General features: G+C 42.3%; 1 protein-coding gene across 3 annotated transcripts in view; it reads left to right on the top strand.

Annotated features, from left to right (window-relative positions):
- The window catches only part of fsip1 (fibrous sheath interacting protein 1), a 63,954-nt gene extending 47,726 nt beyond the window's left edge, over nucleotides 1–16,228 (top strand). For all 3 annotated transcript variants that reach the window (XM_029713594.1, XM_029713592.1, XM_029713595.1), the window contains 2 exons: nucleotides 1,058–1,192; nucleotides 15,860–16,228. In XM_029713594.1, coding sequence (XP_029569454.1) covers nucleotides 1,058–1,192; nucleotides 15,860–16,102 — 378 coding nt within the window. In that variant the 3' untranslated portion in view covers nucleotides 16,103–16,228. The remainder of the gene's footprint in view (nucleotides 1–1,057; nucleotides 1,193–15,859) is intronic.
- The last annotated feature ends 2,001 nt before the right edge of the window (nucleotides 16,229–18,229 follow it).

Here is an 18,229-nt window from a genome sequence, read left to right on the forward strand (position 1 = left end):
GCTGCATGTCAAGCTGACCAGAGGATATGGAGACTTTAACCGCGTATCACTGGTTAGACACACAAAGAACCCTGTGGTTGGCTACATCCTCTTAAAACCAACCATTATTTTACTTAGTTAGGTCTTAAATGTGCACTCATATATTTTAGGGGTTGGATTGTGACCTTACTACAGGTCATCTATTAGTCACTCAAAGCAGGAAAGAAAGACCTCTCCAGGACGCCCTTTGGAACCTAAGTACAAGTGTATTTTCTGAAGTATTTGGTACGATGTGTCAGAACCCATTGCTGTGAATCACCTTAATTATAATTTACAAGAAAGCACCGTAATGTAAACATTATAAACATATGTGATCTATGGATTTCTGGGGTAGATATCTGTGTCTCTATGGAGTCTAGACCTCATGATGATGCCTGCTCAGAGTTTCTCTCCTCTGTAACCAAGACCTACCTAGACCTATGGTCTACCCATGAAACAGATCCCATGGTCATGACAAGCTCTCGAGGCCTTCTCATTCATCAGCCCTGGATAGTCCTCCAGGCATGATTCATCCATTTCCTCCTGACCCATTTTCAACATTTGCTTTGGATGTAGCATACTGCAGTCTGTGTCCCCAGCTTACAAGTCCATGCCATAAATATGAGATTTATGTTGGACCCCATGAGAAGTGGAATGGGGTTATTCAGTTTCCTCAGCTCTTACGACGGTTTGGTTTCAACTCTCCTATGTCTCAGATTTTTTCCCATAAATCTAAAACATTGTACAGAAATCTGCCATTGGGATTCATTGCATTGTATTGTATTGATTACAGTGCATCATTACAGTGAAGTTCTACAGACAGACTAATTAGACTTTAGAATGATGGCATTTTTATACAATGTAGTTAGTTATTGTTAAGTGGAAGTCTTTTGATGGCTGTTTCCTCTGTGACAGTTTCAACTCTGCCTCATGGAAGTCCCCTCTGCTTTTATGGTCAAGTGAATGTCTCCTTCTACATGTGTGATGATTAGGGGTGTGTTCCCCATGAGAACATTACTGTCTGTTGTGTGTCTGTCAGGATCTAGAGGCTGGCTGGGACAGGTTGCCAGGAGAGAAGGTCCTGCAGGATATAAGGGAGAAGAGAGGGCAGGAGAGGCGCCTCCAAGAGATCCAGCTGCAGCTAGAGCTGCTGGACCAGGGCCAAGAAATGACTGTGAGTTCAAAGCAGCCACACTCACACACACCACAGCGCGCACACACACACATTCATATACAGTCACTAATACACACATATGCTCAAAGTGGACAATTGACTCCACAGTGGGAATTCCACATGCACAGATATGCATGCACACGCACTGACACAATTACATATAGTTTGTAGGGGAATTGAAAAGAGCCTTATCACAGCTGGCAAAAATGTCACAGGGCATTGGGCAATTAACCTTAGGTCAGATTAAGCATTACATTATACTGTAGGCAAGTCATTATTTTATTGCACTGTGCCTAGAGTTACAGGTAGCTGCCAAAATAAAGGAAACACTTGAGCCAATGAGGGATACCACACAGGTGTGGCCCCTGAGCAATTAAAACATCCCATCATGCTTAGGGTCATGTATAAAAATGCCCAGTTTCCCAATATTTTGGCTACCATGGCTAGAAGAGATCTCAGTGACTATGAAAGAGGGGTCTCAAAAGAGCATAGGAGGTTTAAAGGGTGTGTCAGTCACCAGATTTCAAACCAATTGAACACTTATGTGAGATTCTGGAGCGCCGCCTGAGAAAGCGGTTTCCACCACCATCAACAAAACACAAAATTATGGAATTGTTTGTGTAAGAATGGTGTCGCAGCCCTCCAATAGAGTTCCAGACACTTGTAGAATATATGCCAAGGTGCATTGAAGCTGTCCTGGAGGCTCGAGGTGCCCAACACCCTATTAAGACACTGTTTTTTGTTTCCTTTATTTTGTCAGTTACCTGTAAATCCAATGACTTTATTTTTAATGCTGTATCACTTTTTAGGTCTTTAACGACCTTATTTATGAATGCTGAACACATTTTACTCTTCATTTGGGAACTTGTTAATTCCATTGATTGTCTGTGCCCAAGGTTCCTTTTTAGTGTTTAATGGCTCACTGCAATTCTTCCCTCAAATTCTATTCTCCCAATGTCCCCTGGAAACAATTGAGCATGGCCTCGTTCTGGGACTCTGTAGAGTTACAACCACAACTATTACAAATGGCAAAAATGCTGGTTTCTAGGGGCAAAAACGCGTGAACACAGGAATGTCCCTGCAACAAAGGGTGATGGATTTGTTTCCTCCATCCACTGACGTTTGTGACTTTCATTTATTGTGTAGCAAAAGAGGGCATCAGCCGTCGATTCAGTGATTTTGCCATGTCATTTTTCAAAGTGGCAGCTCTTTACAACCCCACACATTATGGCTTTCAATGGTAGCTGCCTTATCCCCATTTGGTAGTATGGATGTTTATTGTAGGTGTTACTTTTGGAGTCTATGAAATATGCCTTGATCTCATTTAGGGCTACCACTTTATCAACTGGTTGTGTACACTTTGCCATGGTGAACCACAACTCAACTTATCCGTGCTTAATTAAAGCATCAGTAGAGACTATTATGCTAAACAATTAAAGGTCCAATGCAGCCATTTTTATCTCAATATCAAATCATTTCTGGGTAACAATTAAGTACCTTGCAGTGATTGTTTTCAATAAAAATTGTCAAAAATAGCTTCATACCAAAGGGCAATTTCTCTAGCAAGAATTTTGCTAGGAGTGGTCTGAGTAGGAAGTGGAAAACTGAAAATGTGCTGTTATTGGCAGAGAGGTTTGGAACTCTCTTTCTTATTGGTCTATTAACTCATTTATTGCATGGTGATGTCACCATGGAAGGCCATCCAACCAAATAGGTGGACATTTCAGGCGGTCTTTCAGCTCTTACACTAAAAGGGCATTATCATAATTTTAACAATTTCACAGTATTATTCCAACCTATAGTGTGGATATACAGTACCAGTCAAAAGTTTGGACACACCTACTCATTCCATGGTTTTTCTATATTTTTACTATTTTCTACATTGTAGAATAATAGTGGAGACATCAAAACTAGGAAATAACCCATATGGAATCATGTAGTAACCAAGAAAGTGTTAAACAAATCAAAATATATTTTATATTTAAGATTCTTCAAAGTAGCCACCCTTTGCCTTGATGACAGCTTTGTTTCATAGTTTTAATGTCTTCACTATTATTCTACAACGTAGAACATAGTAAAAATACAGAAGACCCTGGAATGACTGGTACTGTATATATAACACAGCCTCATTTTTGAGGAACAAATAGGATTTTATGTTAGCTAATTAAGGCCAAATCTTCTGGAGGATACTCTCATTATGAAAACCACCACCTAAACAACGACATGATTCTGTTCTCAGACTAGATTTATGTGTTCTACCTCTAGATTTACCCCTAAACTAATCAGAACCCACTCATTTAGATGTTGTAAGAGTATGGTTCTAGAGTTTGATTGTGTTGGTCAGAAATAGAAACAAGCGTATAGGGAGACTAGGTTCACAGCATTGACATGGTGAGTTTGCTTGGTCCAAACTCAGCTGAGTGCTTCATGTTGATGTTCCTGCAGCCTGGTTACAGCTCTTTTGGTACCAGACAATTGTGTCTGTCCTTAGGTCTTTATTTTGCCATCCATTCTGCATAGTTATTGCCCTGGTTAATGTGCCAGGAACAAGCCTGTAAAGAGAGGCAACATAAGCTTCATCTAGGGGACTAGGGATCGTGGGATAAATCAAAAACATAATTCTGCGTATGCTGCAATGAACGGGAAAAGATCTGCCTTCCAGATCAATAGATCCTAAATAAATTGCTTAGAACTACCTGGAGCAGTAGCAGTGGTTTCTCTCCCAAGACTTTGTAGAGGGAGGAAAAGAGGTATGCTCTCTCATATTGTTTAGTCTTGAGTCTCTGGAATTCAGCACTTTTTGGAGAGGAGGAAAATCTTAAAAGCTTTGGTAAACTAAATTGTTGATGTAACTCACAGATTAATGACCAGAGACGACCTGTGTCCCGTCACATCACATTTGATGGATTTCATTGTGGTTGACAGAATTTTAGGTGATTTAATCTTATCTGTATGGATCATGGAAACACACATTCACCCATTTTACTCCAAAACAGTGCTATGTACAGGTAACTGCCAAAGTAAAGGAAATGCCAACAAAAAGTGTCTTAATGGGGCGTTGGGTCAGAACAGCTTTAATGCACATTGGCATAGATTCTACAAGTGTCTAGAACTTTATTGGAGGGATGCAAGCGACACCATTCTTACTCCCATAAGTGTTCAGTTGGGTTGAGATCTGGTGACTGAGACAGGCATATGGTTTACATCATTTTTATGCTCATAAAACTATTTCATGACTACTCATGCCCTGTGGATGGGCCATTGCCATCCTAAGGGGGCATAGCAATGTTAGCAAAAATAATGGCCAAATTAATGCCCTGCCCAGCATTTTTATAGATAACCCTATGCATGATAGGATGCTAATTGCAGATTTAACTCAGGAACCACACCTGTGTGGAAGCACCTGCTTTCAATATACTTTGTATCGCTCATTTACTCAAGTGTTTCCATTACTTTGGCATTTACTTGTATATGTCATATTTTTGCTTCCTACTTTTTTCTGGAATCAGATCTGAGGTTAGCTTTATTGGCGTCCGTGAAGCTTCCCTGTTCCAAATTCTCCTGAACCCCCAACTCCTCTCTCATCGAAGTCTTTCATTTCTCCCACCTTTTGTTCCCAATCTTGCTGGAATGCCTCTGTATCATGTTGATATACATGCACCTTTAAATATCGTCTCATTCATTTATTATGACCATCTATTTGGTCCATTGTGTGATGACCCCCCCCCCCTGAGTTTCTCAGTAACAAAAACATTAAAAGTATACTTGTTGAGATGTGATAACCCTGCTCTTTAGCTGTCTGCAACAGGTCAAGCTAAAATGTTATTCCCACACCCTCTTCTGGCTCTGTCCCAATATCAACAGTATGAATAAGCACAATCACAGAATTTACAGTAAGACAGGATACATCCAATGGGGCACTCCTCATTTTATCACTAATACATCATTAATACTGTCATTAGCCATTGTCTCAGATTTTATAAATGACAATCCAAAGGCCATGTTTATACACACACTTACACTTTTGATAAAAAATATTAGATGTTAGATCTCTGTGAAGTATTGTTGTAGTTGATATATTTTTCACACAGTAGTTGTTGACTGACTAGTACAGGCTCAGACTGTGCTGATTAGAAAATAAGCCTGTCTTATGTGGAATGTGTTTGCTCTGGGCAGGTGGAGGTATGAGGGAAGGGAGTAGCTAGAGGCTATGGCTCTGACACATCGTGGGTGGAAGGCTGGCTCTGCTGTCAGAGACCTGTTATGCTCAGTATTCAGGTGGTTTAGTATATGGGCTCTTTGTTCTGACAATCTGGTAGTTTCATAACAGTTTTCCACATAAGAGCGGTCAAGCAGTCCAGAAAGTCCTGTTTGTCTGTGTCTGTGGGGAGGAAAGCACAGGAATGTGAATTACGGGTGCTGCTGCACACTGCACTGCTACACACCCTGGATGAGTATAAAACAATTATTTTATATATATATATATAAAACTCAGCAACAAAAGACACGTCAACTTTGTTTATTTTCAGAAAACTTAACATGTGTAAATATTTGTATGAACATAACAAGATTCAACAACTGAGACAAACTGAACAAGTTCCACAGACATGTGACTAACAGAAATGGAATAATGTGTCCTTGAAAAAAGAGGGGGGGGTCAAAATCAAAAGTAACAGTCAGTATCTGGTGTGGCCACCAGCTGCATTAAGTACTGCAGTGCATCTCCTCCTCATGGACTGCACCAGATTTGCCAGTTCTTGCTGTGAGATGTTACCCCACTCTTCCACCAAGGTACCTGCAAGTTCCCGGACATTTCTGGGGGGAATGGCCCTAGCCCTCACCCTCCGATCCAGCAGGTTCCACACGTGCTCAATGGGATTGAGATCCAGGCTCTTCGCTGGCCATGGCAGAACACTGACATTCCTGTCTTTCAGGAAATCACGCACAGAACGAGCAGTATGGCTGGTGGCATTGTCATGCTGGAGGGTCATGCCAGGATGAGCCTGCAGGAAGGTTACCACATGAGGGAGGAGGATGTCTTCCCTTTAACGCACAGTGTTGAGATTGCCTGCAATGACAACAAGCTCAGTCCGATGATGCTGTGACACCCCGCCCCAGACCATGACGGACCCTCCACCTCCAAATTGATCCCGCTCCAGAGTACAGACCTTGGTGTAACACTCATTCCTTCGACGATAAACACGAATCCAACCATCAGGCTAAACCGCGACTCGTCAGTGAAGAGCCCTTTTTGCCAGTCCTGTCTGGTCCAGCGATGGTGGGTTTGTGCCCATAGGCGACGTTGTTGCTGGTGATGTCTGGTGAGGACCTGCCTTACAACAGGCCTACAAGCCCTCAGTCCAGCCTCTCTCAGCCTATTGCGGACAGTCTGAGCACTGATGGAGGGATTGTGCGTTCCTGGTGTAACTCAGGCAGTTGTTGTTGCCATCCTGTACCTGTCCCGCAGGTGTGATGTTCAGATGTACCGATCCTGTGCAGTGTTGTTACACGTGGTCTGCCACTGTGAGGACGATCAGCTGTCCGTCCTGTCTCCCTGTAGCGCTGTTTTAGGCGTCTCACAGTGCGGACATTGCAATTTATTGCCCTGGCCACATCTGCAAGTCCTCATGCCTCCTTGCAGCATGCCTAAGGCACGTTCACGCAGATGAGCAGGGACCCTGGGCATCTTTCTTTTGGTGTTTTTCAGAGTCAGTAGAAAGGCCTCTTTAGTGTCCTACGTTTTCATAACTGTGACCTTAATTGCATACCGTCTGTAAGCTGTTAGTGTCTTAACGACCATTCCACAGGTGCATGTTCATTAATTGTTTATGGTTCATTGAACAAGCATGGGAAACAGTGTTTAAACCCTTTACAATGAAGATATTTGGATTTTTACAAATTATCTTTGAAGGACAGAGTCCTGAATATATATATAATTCTGTTGATGTGCCATTGAGCAAGGCACCCTAATTGCTCCTGTAAGTTGCTCTGGATAGGAGCGTCTGCTAAATTACTAAAATGTTGGAGGGGAGGATTCTCCCTGAATCTAATTCTGACTAACTCAGAGTGGGTTTGTTTTGGGCTCTGGCCAAGTGGCCACTGCCTGCCACTGGGCGAGACATCTAATGAAAGATTTAATGGAGCACTTTACCATTTAGCAGAAATTAAATATATTTCCATAAAGACTCTCCTGCCGGAGTGTGAATAAGGCTTACTCACCCTTGTATTCACACCCAAAATACTACAGTTCTATAGTTCTACTGTCCTTCTGGTCATTATGTATACCTGTAGCTGTAAACCCACTTGAAGCATTTCGCTACACTCGCAATAACATCTGCTAACCATTTGTATGTGACCAATAAAATTTGATTTGACATTTATCCAAGTCAGGTCAAAGTGCATCTGTCATAATCTCACTAAACGAGTGCCTTGTCATACTGAGCCATCCCTCAGCAGCCCTCTATTGATGAAGACCAGAAGAGGGCTCCCTGTTGTATCTTATCTGTTGGACTTACAGAAGCAAGTAGGGTTAAGTTCCTTGCTCAAGCGCACATCAACAGATTTTTCACCTAGTTGGCTTGGGGATTCAAATAGCTACCCAGACTATTCTCCCCCCGCACACACACACACACTGCTGCTACTCTCTGTTATTGTCTATGCATAGCCACTTTAATACCCTACCCTCATGTACATAGTTACCTCAATTACCTCGACACCGGTACCGATACCCCCTGACTATAGCCCCGCTATTGTTATTTACTGCTGCTCTTTAATTATTTGTTTTTCTTATCTCTTACTTTATTATTATTTGTATTTTTAGGTATTTTCTTAAAACTGCATTGTTGGTTAAGGGCTTGTAAGTAAGCATTTCACTGTAAGGTTATTTATATATTTTTTACTGTTAGTCTAGCTGTCAAACCTAACTTTCTTTTTTTCTGAAAACACTTTTTTTGAAAGTGACTTTTTTTTATGGAAGGCTTTGAAGGTGATCACACTGGGCACTGTAAAGTAAGCCCGGATCTTTATTGACCGGCCATCTCCGCCGGTCATCTTCAAATAATATTTTTGCAGGAATCTCCTTGCGAATGATTTTGCCGAAGATTGTATCACCGCCGGCCTGGGCAACCTGAGCTTTTGCTATCACATGCGCCGAATACCTGTTGTATTCGGCGCATGTGACAATTATTTTGTTGATTTGATTCAAACCAGTTGACCTTTCGTTTACTGGCCCAACGCTATACGCTAGGATATCCCAGACCTAACCTCATCCCCAGGCTAAGTTGGCCTTAGTGGGAGTGACCATATAATTATATGGGAGGGAACTTATTGAGTAAAGTATTTGTCCTCATTTAATTTTAGCGAGTCACACATCCCTCCCTTTATTAGAGTAGCATTGGCCACAGGTTACTTTGGCTGAAGAAAAAAGGGGAGGTTTGTGACTGACCTTGTAACTTGAGCAGTCCACAATGTGGGAAGCTAGCACCGAACCCTGCGTGTACAGGATCTCAACAGTGAGCCCTCCGAGGTGATGTAGTCCAGGCTGGGGTGGGGTGGGCTGGCCTGGGCTAGGTGAGGTTGGAGGTAGGGGGTGGCTGGTGAGTTTGAGGGTGTTGAAAGATGCAACTCCAGTGGGCCACCTGTGTGAAGGGGAAGCTATGATCTGTTGACAGCTGACGTTGTTGTTTGTTTGAAAAACTTGAACGCAAGGAAGAATTTGACTTACCTGGATGGAGGATGACACATTGGTGGGTTCTTATATTTCTCCTGTTTGTCCAATGATCTTAGAGTTACAGTACTATACAATACAAGTACATGGGGATGACTGATTTTACAGTGTATCAACTAGCCCTGTAAGGTAGAGCTTTGATATGTCTTTCACTTTCTTTTATAAAGTGTGAGAAAAAGAGTTGCGGATGGTATTTCACTGTGACAATGTTTAATGAGAGAAATAGATATTATAACGCCTATATCATTAGGAGAGGCAGTCACTAATCATCTGAATCCAGGGTCTCCTCTTACTCGCAATTCAAATTCGACAATAAACAAATTTACCACTTCCCGAATTTACCCTGCAAGTGTAATATATGCATGGCCAAGGTTCAGCTGGTGTTATATGGATTTTGTTATATGAATTTTGAAAGGTTTAGAATATTTGACTGTCTGAAATGAATTAAATGGGTCTGTCTGGTGTGCATGTGGTGCAACCAGAGTGGGGAACATGGAGAGATGTCGGTCGGTCTGTCCGTCTCTCTGTCTGGCCCAGCCTCATTAGGATTCTGTAACAACCGCCAGACATATGGCCTGGATCTATACTCCATGTCTTGTTCTAATCCTTCAGACCTCCAAGTCTTCCCTTCTCTAGAATATAGTTGATCCTCGGCAGCATCACATTTATGTAGAAGTATTTTTGTTCTTCGTAGTTGATGTCTTTATAGTCTTTATAGCCCATACACTATCAGAATTTTGCAATTTCCTTTCCATAGTGTTACTTACAAATTGATCAGAAAGTTGTAGTTCATGCTTTGTTTTCATTGTGCTATAGGCAGCTTCAGTCAGAAACGAGATCAAGGAATCTGGCACCTCTGCCTTATATTTCACATGTCCGTGTGGAGGTTGTATCGCTGTGAGGAAGCTGACCACAACGGGTCCGCAACTGCCGACTTCCTGACTGGCTCAGAGTTGGTCAAAAGCAAACATGTATTATTAACTTTTATTTATTCAGGGTAGCCCAATTGAGACCAGGGTCTTATTCCCAGTGGTGCCCTGAGTTAGATTTTTTTTACAAACAGGAAGAAACATCTGCATTACAAAAAAAAAACAAGAAGAGTACAAATAACCACAAGGCACAACCTCAACAAAATGTCAGCAAATAAACCATTACAATCAATCAAAACAACTACAATCCTCACTGAGTTCATTCAACACCAGAGTCCTAAACTGCTCTAGCTGTCACGCCCTGACCTTAGAGAGACATTTTATTTCCTCTAGTTTGGTTAGGTCAGGGTGTGATGTGGGGTGGGCAATCTAGTTTTTGTATTTCTTTGTGTTTGGCCGAGTATGGTTCCTAATCAGAGGCAGCTGTCTATCGTTGTCTCTGATTGGGAATCATACTTAGGCAGCCTTTTCCCCACCTGTGTTTGTGGGTAATTATTATTTCTGTGAGTGTTTTGGGTGCGCCACAGTTCCGTCACGTTTATTACTGTTTATTGTTTTGTTCGGTTATCTTCAAATAAAGAATGTGGAATTACCGGCACGCTGCGCCTTGGCTGATTTATGACAGGGAGTTTGAGGACAGTGAACGTGACACTAGCGGCACCAGGGAATCATGATGTAAGGAATTTTGTAGGTTATTCCAAAAATGGGGGGCACTAAAACTAAAGAGGGATTTACCTAATTTGGTCGAGACCAGAGGGACCTCAAGAGTTAAACAAACCTTTTGATACAAGATGTAGTGGTAATTATTAAATCTGTCACCTGTGATAAAGCGAAAGGTGCTATGGTAGACGCCATTGAAAGGTTTAAGAGTAGTGGCTGTTGTAATCTGGTACATGGTGTCACCATAGTCAAGAACTGGCAGGAAAGTTGACTGTACAATCTGCTTCCTGCTATTTAAGGAGAGGGGACAAGATCCATTTTTTAGAAAGAAGCCCCCTTCAAATCTTGGATTTTTAACTAGCTTATCCAGATGTTTTTTAAACGTTGTCTTTATCAATCCAAATGCCCAGATATTTCTAGGCGGGAACCCGATCGATGAGAGAACCATCTAATGAATAAAGGTGTAGTTCATCTGAAACATGTTTGTGAGAAATTAGAAAACAACATATATTTAGTCTTGCCCACCTTAAGTACAAGTTTTAAACCGACCAGGGCTTTCTGTAAGGCAACAAAGTCGCATTGCAGCTGTAACAGCCTGGTCAACATACATAATATTGTGCCATAAATGTTTCCCAGCTCACTCCCCAGAGCGTTCAAACGGATTGTCTCACAAAGACATGCATTCTCCAGGCTGTCCTTTTCCCAACGGAACCAGCGTTTGATTGCTTTGCTCTGCATTACAAATGCCCAAGCAGGCCTAACGGCCTTATTCCCCACTCAATGATAACCCCGTGAGAGAGTGCAGTCCCAAAACACAGCACCTCATTGAAACAAGTCACTTTTCATTTCTTTTGGATAGGGTTCCTCACTTTCCTGTCAACGCAGCACTTTCTCTGTTTGCTGGAATGTGGTCTCTGGGCTGCTGGACGGCATCCCAGAAGCCCCGGCTGCAGCACAGGCCTTAACGAGTGGGTGCTGTGGAGAGCAGACTGGGCAGAGACAGACTAGTTAGAGACACACTAGGCAGAGACAGACTGGGTACAGACTTGGCAAAGAGACTGGGCAGTGACAGACTGGGTAGTGACTTGGCAAAGAGACTGGGCAGTGACAGACAGGGGAACATACATCAGTCACCCAGCAACACCACCGGCCCGCATGGCAGAGGGGCATCTAGGGTCAGCCGCTCCGTCGGATCAGAGCACTTTGTTATAGCCATTAAGGCTTCTCTCTCTCCATAGGGGAAGCTCACATGTGCTTCCCATGTCCAACGCACATGGTATTGGTAAGCCTAGAGCCAGAGGTACCCATTACTGCAGGCTGACCATGGAGTGTGTTTTATTGCCTCATCCATGAGCACTCAAACGCTGACGTGCCTATAATTGACCGATGGCGATGTGTTTTAATTACAGTGGTTTCAAGTTGAAGTAATGGCTCATTTACAGTCCAGCACATGTATTTCTAGTCACTGTCGTTCCCTCATGGCCCTTATCTTTTAGTGTGTGAGTCAAACACACCAGTCAAAAAATGATAGTGTAGACAGGTTGAGAGAAAGGTTAAGTGTGTAATGTTTTACTTAGTGTTATCACCATATATTCTGTACACACCATCAAGAGGCCCTAAGCCAGGGCCAGGAACATGCCCCATGCGTCCTCGCCCCTCAGTGCAGGGGTTTCCTCAGGGCCCCTTAGCCATGCTAGGATTGAAGGTCAAGTCCACAGGCGGAGCAGCATGGGGTGCTTAATGCACGGGGTAGGGCAGGAATGTGTCCGTGGAGTGTACACCTCTGGCCGTTGTCAGCAGGGAAAAGACGATATGCTGTGCGGGTAATTGCAGGGGTCGTAAATGAGTAACACCGCCCACCCTGTAATGGCCTAAAGCATTGGTATTCAAAGTTGGGGTCGTGGGGGAATGGCAGTGGTGTTGCCAAATAAAAATGAGGAGTACAGATTATTTTATGGGACAATATACAAACGTTTTGAGAAAGATAATTTTGATTTTATTGAGTAAATGTATTTATTGGTTCTCTTCATTTTTATTTGAGAGATTCAAATGTAAGGAATTTAAGGTTATTTGTTGGTGTGAACATTTTTATTTGGCGATTTGTAAGGTTGTGTCATTAGATGTGGGGTGGGCAGAATTTCTAGTGAAAAAACAAATGGGGTCTCGGCTGAAAAAGTTTGAATACCACTGGCCTAAAGGGGGTCATTTAAGCAATAAGGCCTGAGGAGGTGTGGAACATGGCCAATATACCACAGCTAAGGGCTGTTCTTATGCACGACGTAACGCAGAGTTGGCCATATACCACAAACCCCTGAGGTGCCTTATTGCTATAATAAACTGGTTACCAACGTAATTGGATCAGTAAATAGTAATTGTTTGTCATACCCGTGGTATACTTAAGCATTAAGGCACGAGGAGGTATGGTATATGGCCAATATGCCACGTCTAAGGGCTGTTCTTAAGCACAACGCAACACAGAGCGCCTGGATACAGCACTTAGCCGTGGTATATTGGCTATATACCACAAATCCCTGAGGTGCCTTATTGCTATTATCAATTGGTTACCAACGTAATTAAAAATAAATGTTTTGTCATACCTGTGGTATACGATATACCATGGCTGTCAGCCAATCAGCATTCAGTACTCGAACCACCCAGTTTATAAAGTCTGATATACCACGGTTTATAATACATTTTAGAGGACGTTCAACATACACAGGTAAGCTGAGGGAGAGACATCTAGCAAGCAACTGGGTCATGAGGGGCTGGTGAGTTTCAAAGGCTGGAAAGAGAAGGGACATTGATGAGCGATTAGGCCGTGTTCCCATTACGAGATATCAAGGAGAGTTTAAGGAGCGGGGTAGCGAAAGAGAATTCAACTTTTCAATTCGCATTACATTCTTGCCTTACCTATCATTGTGGCTAGACATTTTTGGTCCGCACCTCAAATTGAACTTAAATATCCCAGTAGCGAATTGCCAGTAAGCACAAACTGTTCAACAATGACAAAAACTTTTCTTCCAAAACATATTACATATTGAATAATGCAGCCAAACCATATTACTCTCTTGAATAATACAAACAATTCACAAGCTGTACAGTTGAAGTGGGAAGTTTACATACACCTTAGCCAAATACATTTAAACTCAGTTTTTCACAATTCCTGACATTTAATCCTAGTAAAAATTCCCTGTCTTAGGTCAGTTAGGGTCACCACATTATTTTAATAATGTGAAATGTCAAAATAATAGTAGAGAGAATGATTTATTTCAGCTTTTATTTCTTTCATCACATTCCCAGTGGGTCAGAAGTTTACATACACTCAATTAGTATTTGGTAGCATTGCAATTCAATTGTTTAACTTAGGTCAAACGTTTCAAGTAGCCTTCCACAAGCTTCCCACAATAAGTTGGGTGAATTTTGGCCCATCTCTCCTGACAGAGCTGTTGTAACTGAGTCAGGTTTGTAGGACTCCTTGCTCGCACAAGCTTTTTCAGATCTGCCCACAAATTTTCTATGGGATTGAGGTCAGGGCTTTGTGATGGCCAGTCCAATACCTTGACTTTGTTGTCCTTAAGCCATTTTGCCACAACTTTGGAAGTATGCTTGGGGTCATTGTCCATTTGGAAGACCCATTCACGACCAAGCTTTAACTTCCTGACTGATGTCTTGAGATGTTGCTCCAATATATTCACATAATTTTCCTACCTCATGATGCCATCTATTTTGTGAAGTGCACCAGCCCCTCCTGCAGCAAAACACCCCCACAACATGATGCTGCCACCCCTGTGCTTCACGGTTGGGATGGGGTTCTTCGGCTTGCAAGCCTCCCCCTTTTCCCTCCAAACATAACGATGGTCATTATGGCCAAACAGTTCTATTTTTGTTTCATCAGACCAGAGGACATTTCTCCAAAAAGTATGATCTTTGTCCCCATGTGCAGTTGCAAACCGTAGTCTGGCTTTTTTTATGGCGGTTTTGGAGCAGTGGCTTCTTCCTTGCTGAGCGGCCTTTCAGGTTATGTCGATATAGGACTCGTTTTACTGTGGATATAGATACTTTTGTACCTGTTTCCTCCAGCATCTTCACAAGGTCCTTTGCTGTTGTTCTGGGATTGATTTGCACTTTTCGCACCAAAGTACGTTCATTTCTAGGAGACAGAACGCGTCTCTTTCCTGAGCGGTATGACGGTGTTATACTTGCGTACTATTGTTTGTATAGATGAACGTGGTACCTTCAGGGGTTTGGAAATTGCTCCCAAGGATGAACCAGACATGTGGCGGTCTACAATTTTTTTGCTGAGGTCTTGGCTGACTTCTTTTGATTTTCCCATGATGTCAAGAAAAGAGGCACTGAGTTTGAAGGTAGGCCTTGAAATACATCCACAGGTACACCTCCAATTGACTCAGGCTAATTGACATCATTTATCAGAAGCTTCTAAAGCTATGACATTTTCTGGAATTTTCCAAGCTGTTTAAAGGCACAGTCAACTTAGTGTATGTAAACTTCTGACCTACTGGAATTGTGAATTATAGTGAATTATACGTGAAATAATCTGTCTGTAAACAATTGTTGGAAAAATTACTTGTGTCATGCACAAAGTAGATCTCCACAACTATAGTTTGTTAACAAGAAATGTGTGGAGTGGTTTAAAAGCGAGTTTTAATGACTCCAACCTAAGTATAAACTTCCGACTTCAACTGTACATGCATATGATACCTCTAACACAATACATTAATTCGACCTGGTGAAAATCCGTTTTTGGGACCTTACTTGCTTACCACTTTTTCCATGTGCTTTCGTCCTTCACAGAAAATGATGACCTCTTCCTAATATTTGGTCAAATTATGCATTTTTAAAGATGGTTTCCAAGAAATAAGGTTAACCTCAACTTACCCCTTTTGCTCAACTTACCCCACTTTGAAAATGAATCCTCATTGTTAAGTTAAGAAAAAGAGCCTTGATAATACAGAAGTTGCCAAACAGTTGAACGCCCTGCATTTCCAAAAGGCGCTTGAAAAACAACCTCTCGTCCAACTAGAAGTGTTTTAGGCAACTGGAAATTTGTTTAGTTGGATTGTCCAACTATTTTGTGGGACGCAGTCCCGCCAAGCACAGAGACGTCTGTGGCAGGTTCATTTATCATCTTGAAATACCACTGCTATCAATGGTAGAGCATTTTCATCAGAGCTTATCGGAACCAAGTCATCGGCCTACTGAACAATGACTGCAGTAGGAATACTGCTGGGAAGTGATCTTAGACATCTTCAGTGTTTCTTGTTCAGTATAGTATTTTGTCTCTCTGTCTTTGTCACTGTCTCTATCTCTCTCTCTTGCCCTCTCTTTTTCTAGTTTGACAAACCAATACTACTGGAGGAGCAGCTGATGACTCTGTTGGAGGAGTTTGAGATATCACAGAGCTGGGGACATGGTCTGGGGACAAGGGACACATCACCCAGGGACAACTCTGATACGGAGAGCCTGCCAGACAGCACCCCCCGTCTCTCTGACTATATCCTGTCAGAGTTGCTTAGAGATGCATACACCACCAGCTTTAGCCAGTTGGACAAAGCCACCACTATGTCTTCACCATAGGGTATTAATACATATGTTGGGTGTGACAAATATAGAAATGTGTATATTTACTGTGCATTCGGGAAAGTATTCAGAACCCCTTTTTCCACATTTTATTACGTTACAGCCTTATACTAAAATGGATGAAATACGTGTTTTGCCTCATCAATCTACATACAATACCCCATAATGACAAAGCAAAAATAGTTTTTTTGATTATTTTGCAAATGTATATTTATAAAAAAAATAAAACACATTTACATAAGTATGCAGACCCTTTACTCAGTACTTTGTTTAAGCACCTTTGGCAACAATTACAGCCTCGAGTTTTCTTGGGTATGACGCTACAAGCTTGGCACACCTGTATTTGGGGAGTTTCTCCTATTCTTCTCTGCAGATCCTCTCAAGCTCTGTCAGGTTGGATGGGTAGCGTTGCTGCACAGCTATTTTCAGGTCTCTCCAGAGATGTTCGATCGGGTTCAAGTCCAGGCTCTTGCTGGGCCACCTAAGGACATTCAGAGACTTGTCCCGAAGCCTCTCCTGCGTTGTCTTGGCTGTGTGCTTAGTGTCATTGTCCTGTTGGAAGGTGAACCTTCGCCCCAGTCTGAGGTCCTGAGTGCTCTGGAAAAGGTTTTCATCAAGGATCTCTCTGTACTTTGGTCCTTTCATCTTTCCATCAATCCTGACTAGTCTCCCAGCCCCTGCCGCTGAAAAACATCCCCACAGCATGATGCTGCCACCACCATGCTTCACCGTAGGAATGGTGCCAGGTTTCCTCCAGACTTGACGCTTGGCATTCAGGCCAAAGAGTTCAATCATCAGACCAGAGAATCTTGTTTCTCATGGTCTGAGAGTCCTTTAGGTGCCTTTTGGCAAACTCCAATCATGGAATGTGCCTTTTACTGAGGCGTGGCTTCCGTCTGGCCGCTCTACAATAAAGGCCTGATTGGTGGAGTGCTGCAGAGATGGGACTTTTTCTTTATGGAAAGTTCTTCCATCTCCACAGAGGAACTCTGGAGCTCTGTCAGAGTGACCATCGGGTTCTTGGTCACCTCCCTGACCAAGGCCCTTCTCCCCGATTGCTCAGTTCCAAACGTCTTCCATTTAAGAATGATGGAGGCCACTGTGTTCTTGGGGACCTTCAATGCTGCATAACTATTTTGGTACCCTTCCCTAGACCTGTGGCTCGACACAATCCTGTCTCGGAGCGCTACGGACAATGCCTTCGACCTCATGGCTTGTTTTTTGCTCTGACCTGCACTGTCAACTGTGGGACCTTATATAGATAGGTGTGTGCCTTTCCAAATCAAGTCCAATCAATTGAATTTACCACAGGTGGACTCCAAGTTGTAGAAACTTCTCAAGGATGATCAATGTAAACAGGATGCACCTGTGCTCAATTTCGAGTCTCATAGCAAAGGGTCTGAATATCTATGTAAATAAGATATTTCAGGTTTTTTTTAATTATACATTTGCCCAAATTTTGAAAACATGTTTTCGCTTTGTCGTTATGGGCTATTGTGGGTAGATTGAGGAGAAAAACAACATTTTAATTCATTTAAGAATAATGCTGTAGCGTAACAAAATGTGGAAAAAGGGAAGGGGTCTGAATACTTTCCGAATACGCTGTGTATGGTTATATGGTGCAAACAACCAGGCCTGCGGTCATGTCACCAGAAGGGCAGCAAAATAGATTTCTTCCAGACACTCTCCCACACCAACTAACACACATATCCTGTATGAATCACTGAGCCTTGTTAAACTGTGTAGTGTATAATCATAAGAATATAGAGAAATAACCATATTATACAAGTATTTTGATGTTTGTCAAGGCTTTATACAATGTCTTAAGATTTCCTAAATGGCGTGATACATTATGAAACATTTAAACCTGTAACAAATGTTTTAATCGCTCTATTGTGCCTTTTTTACAATGATTGCTCCCCTAGCTCTGTATATTCTTCTTGAGTATTTCCATTCATTTACACTTTCCTGTAGCTCCAAATGAGGAGTCAGAACAGTAGGAGAGCCCATTGTATTAACCCTGGTAATGTAGAGGAGAACAGACCGTTTCTGGTCTCATTAAACTTAACAACGGATTTATTTGACACAATGTACTACATGTATAACCATTTAGCTGTGAGCAGT

Source organism: Salmo trutta, chromosome 25 (assembly GCF_901001165.1).
Source record: "Salmo trutta chromosome 25, fSalTru1.1, whole genome shotgun sequence".
Taxonomy (NCBI): domain Eukaryota; kingdom Metazoa; phylum Chordata; class Actinopteri; order Salmoniformes; family Salmonidae; genus Salmo; species Salmo trutta.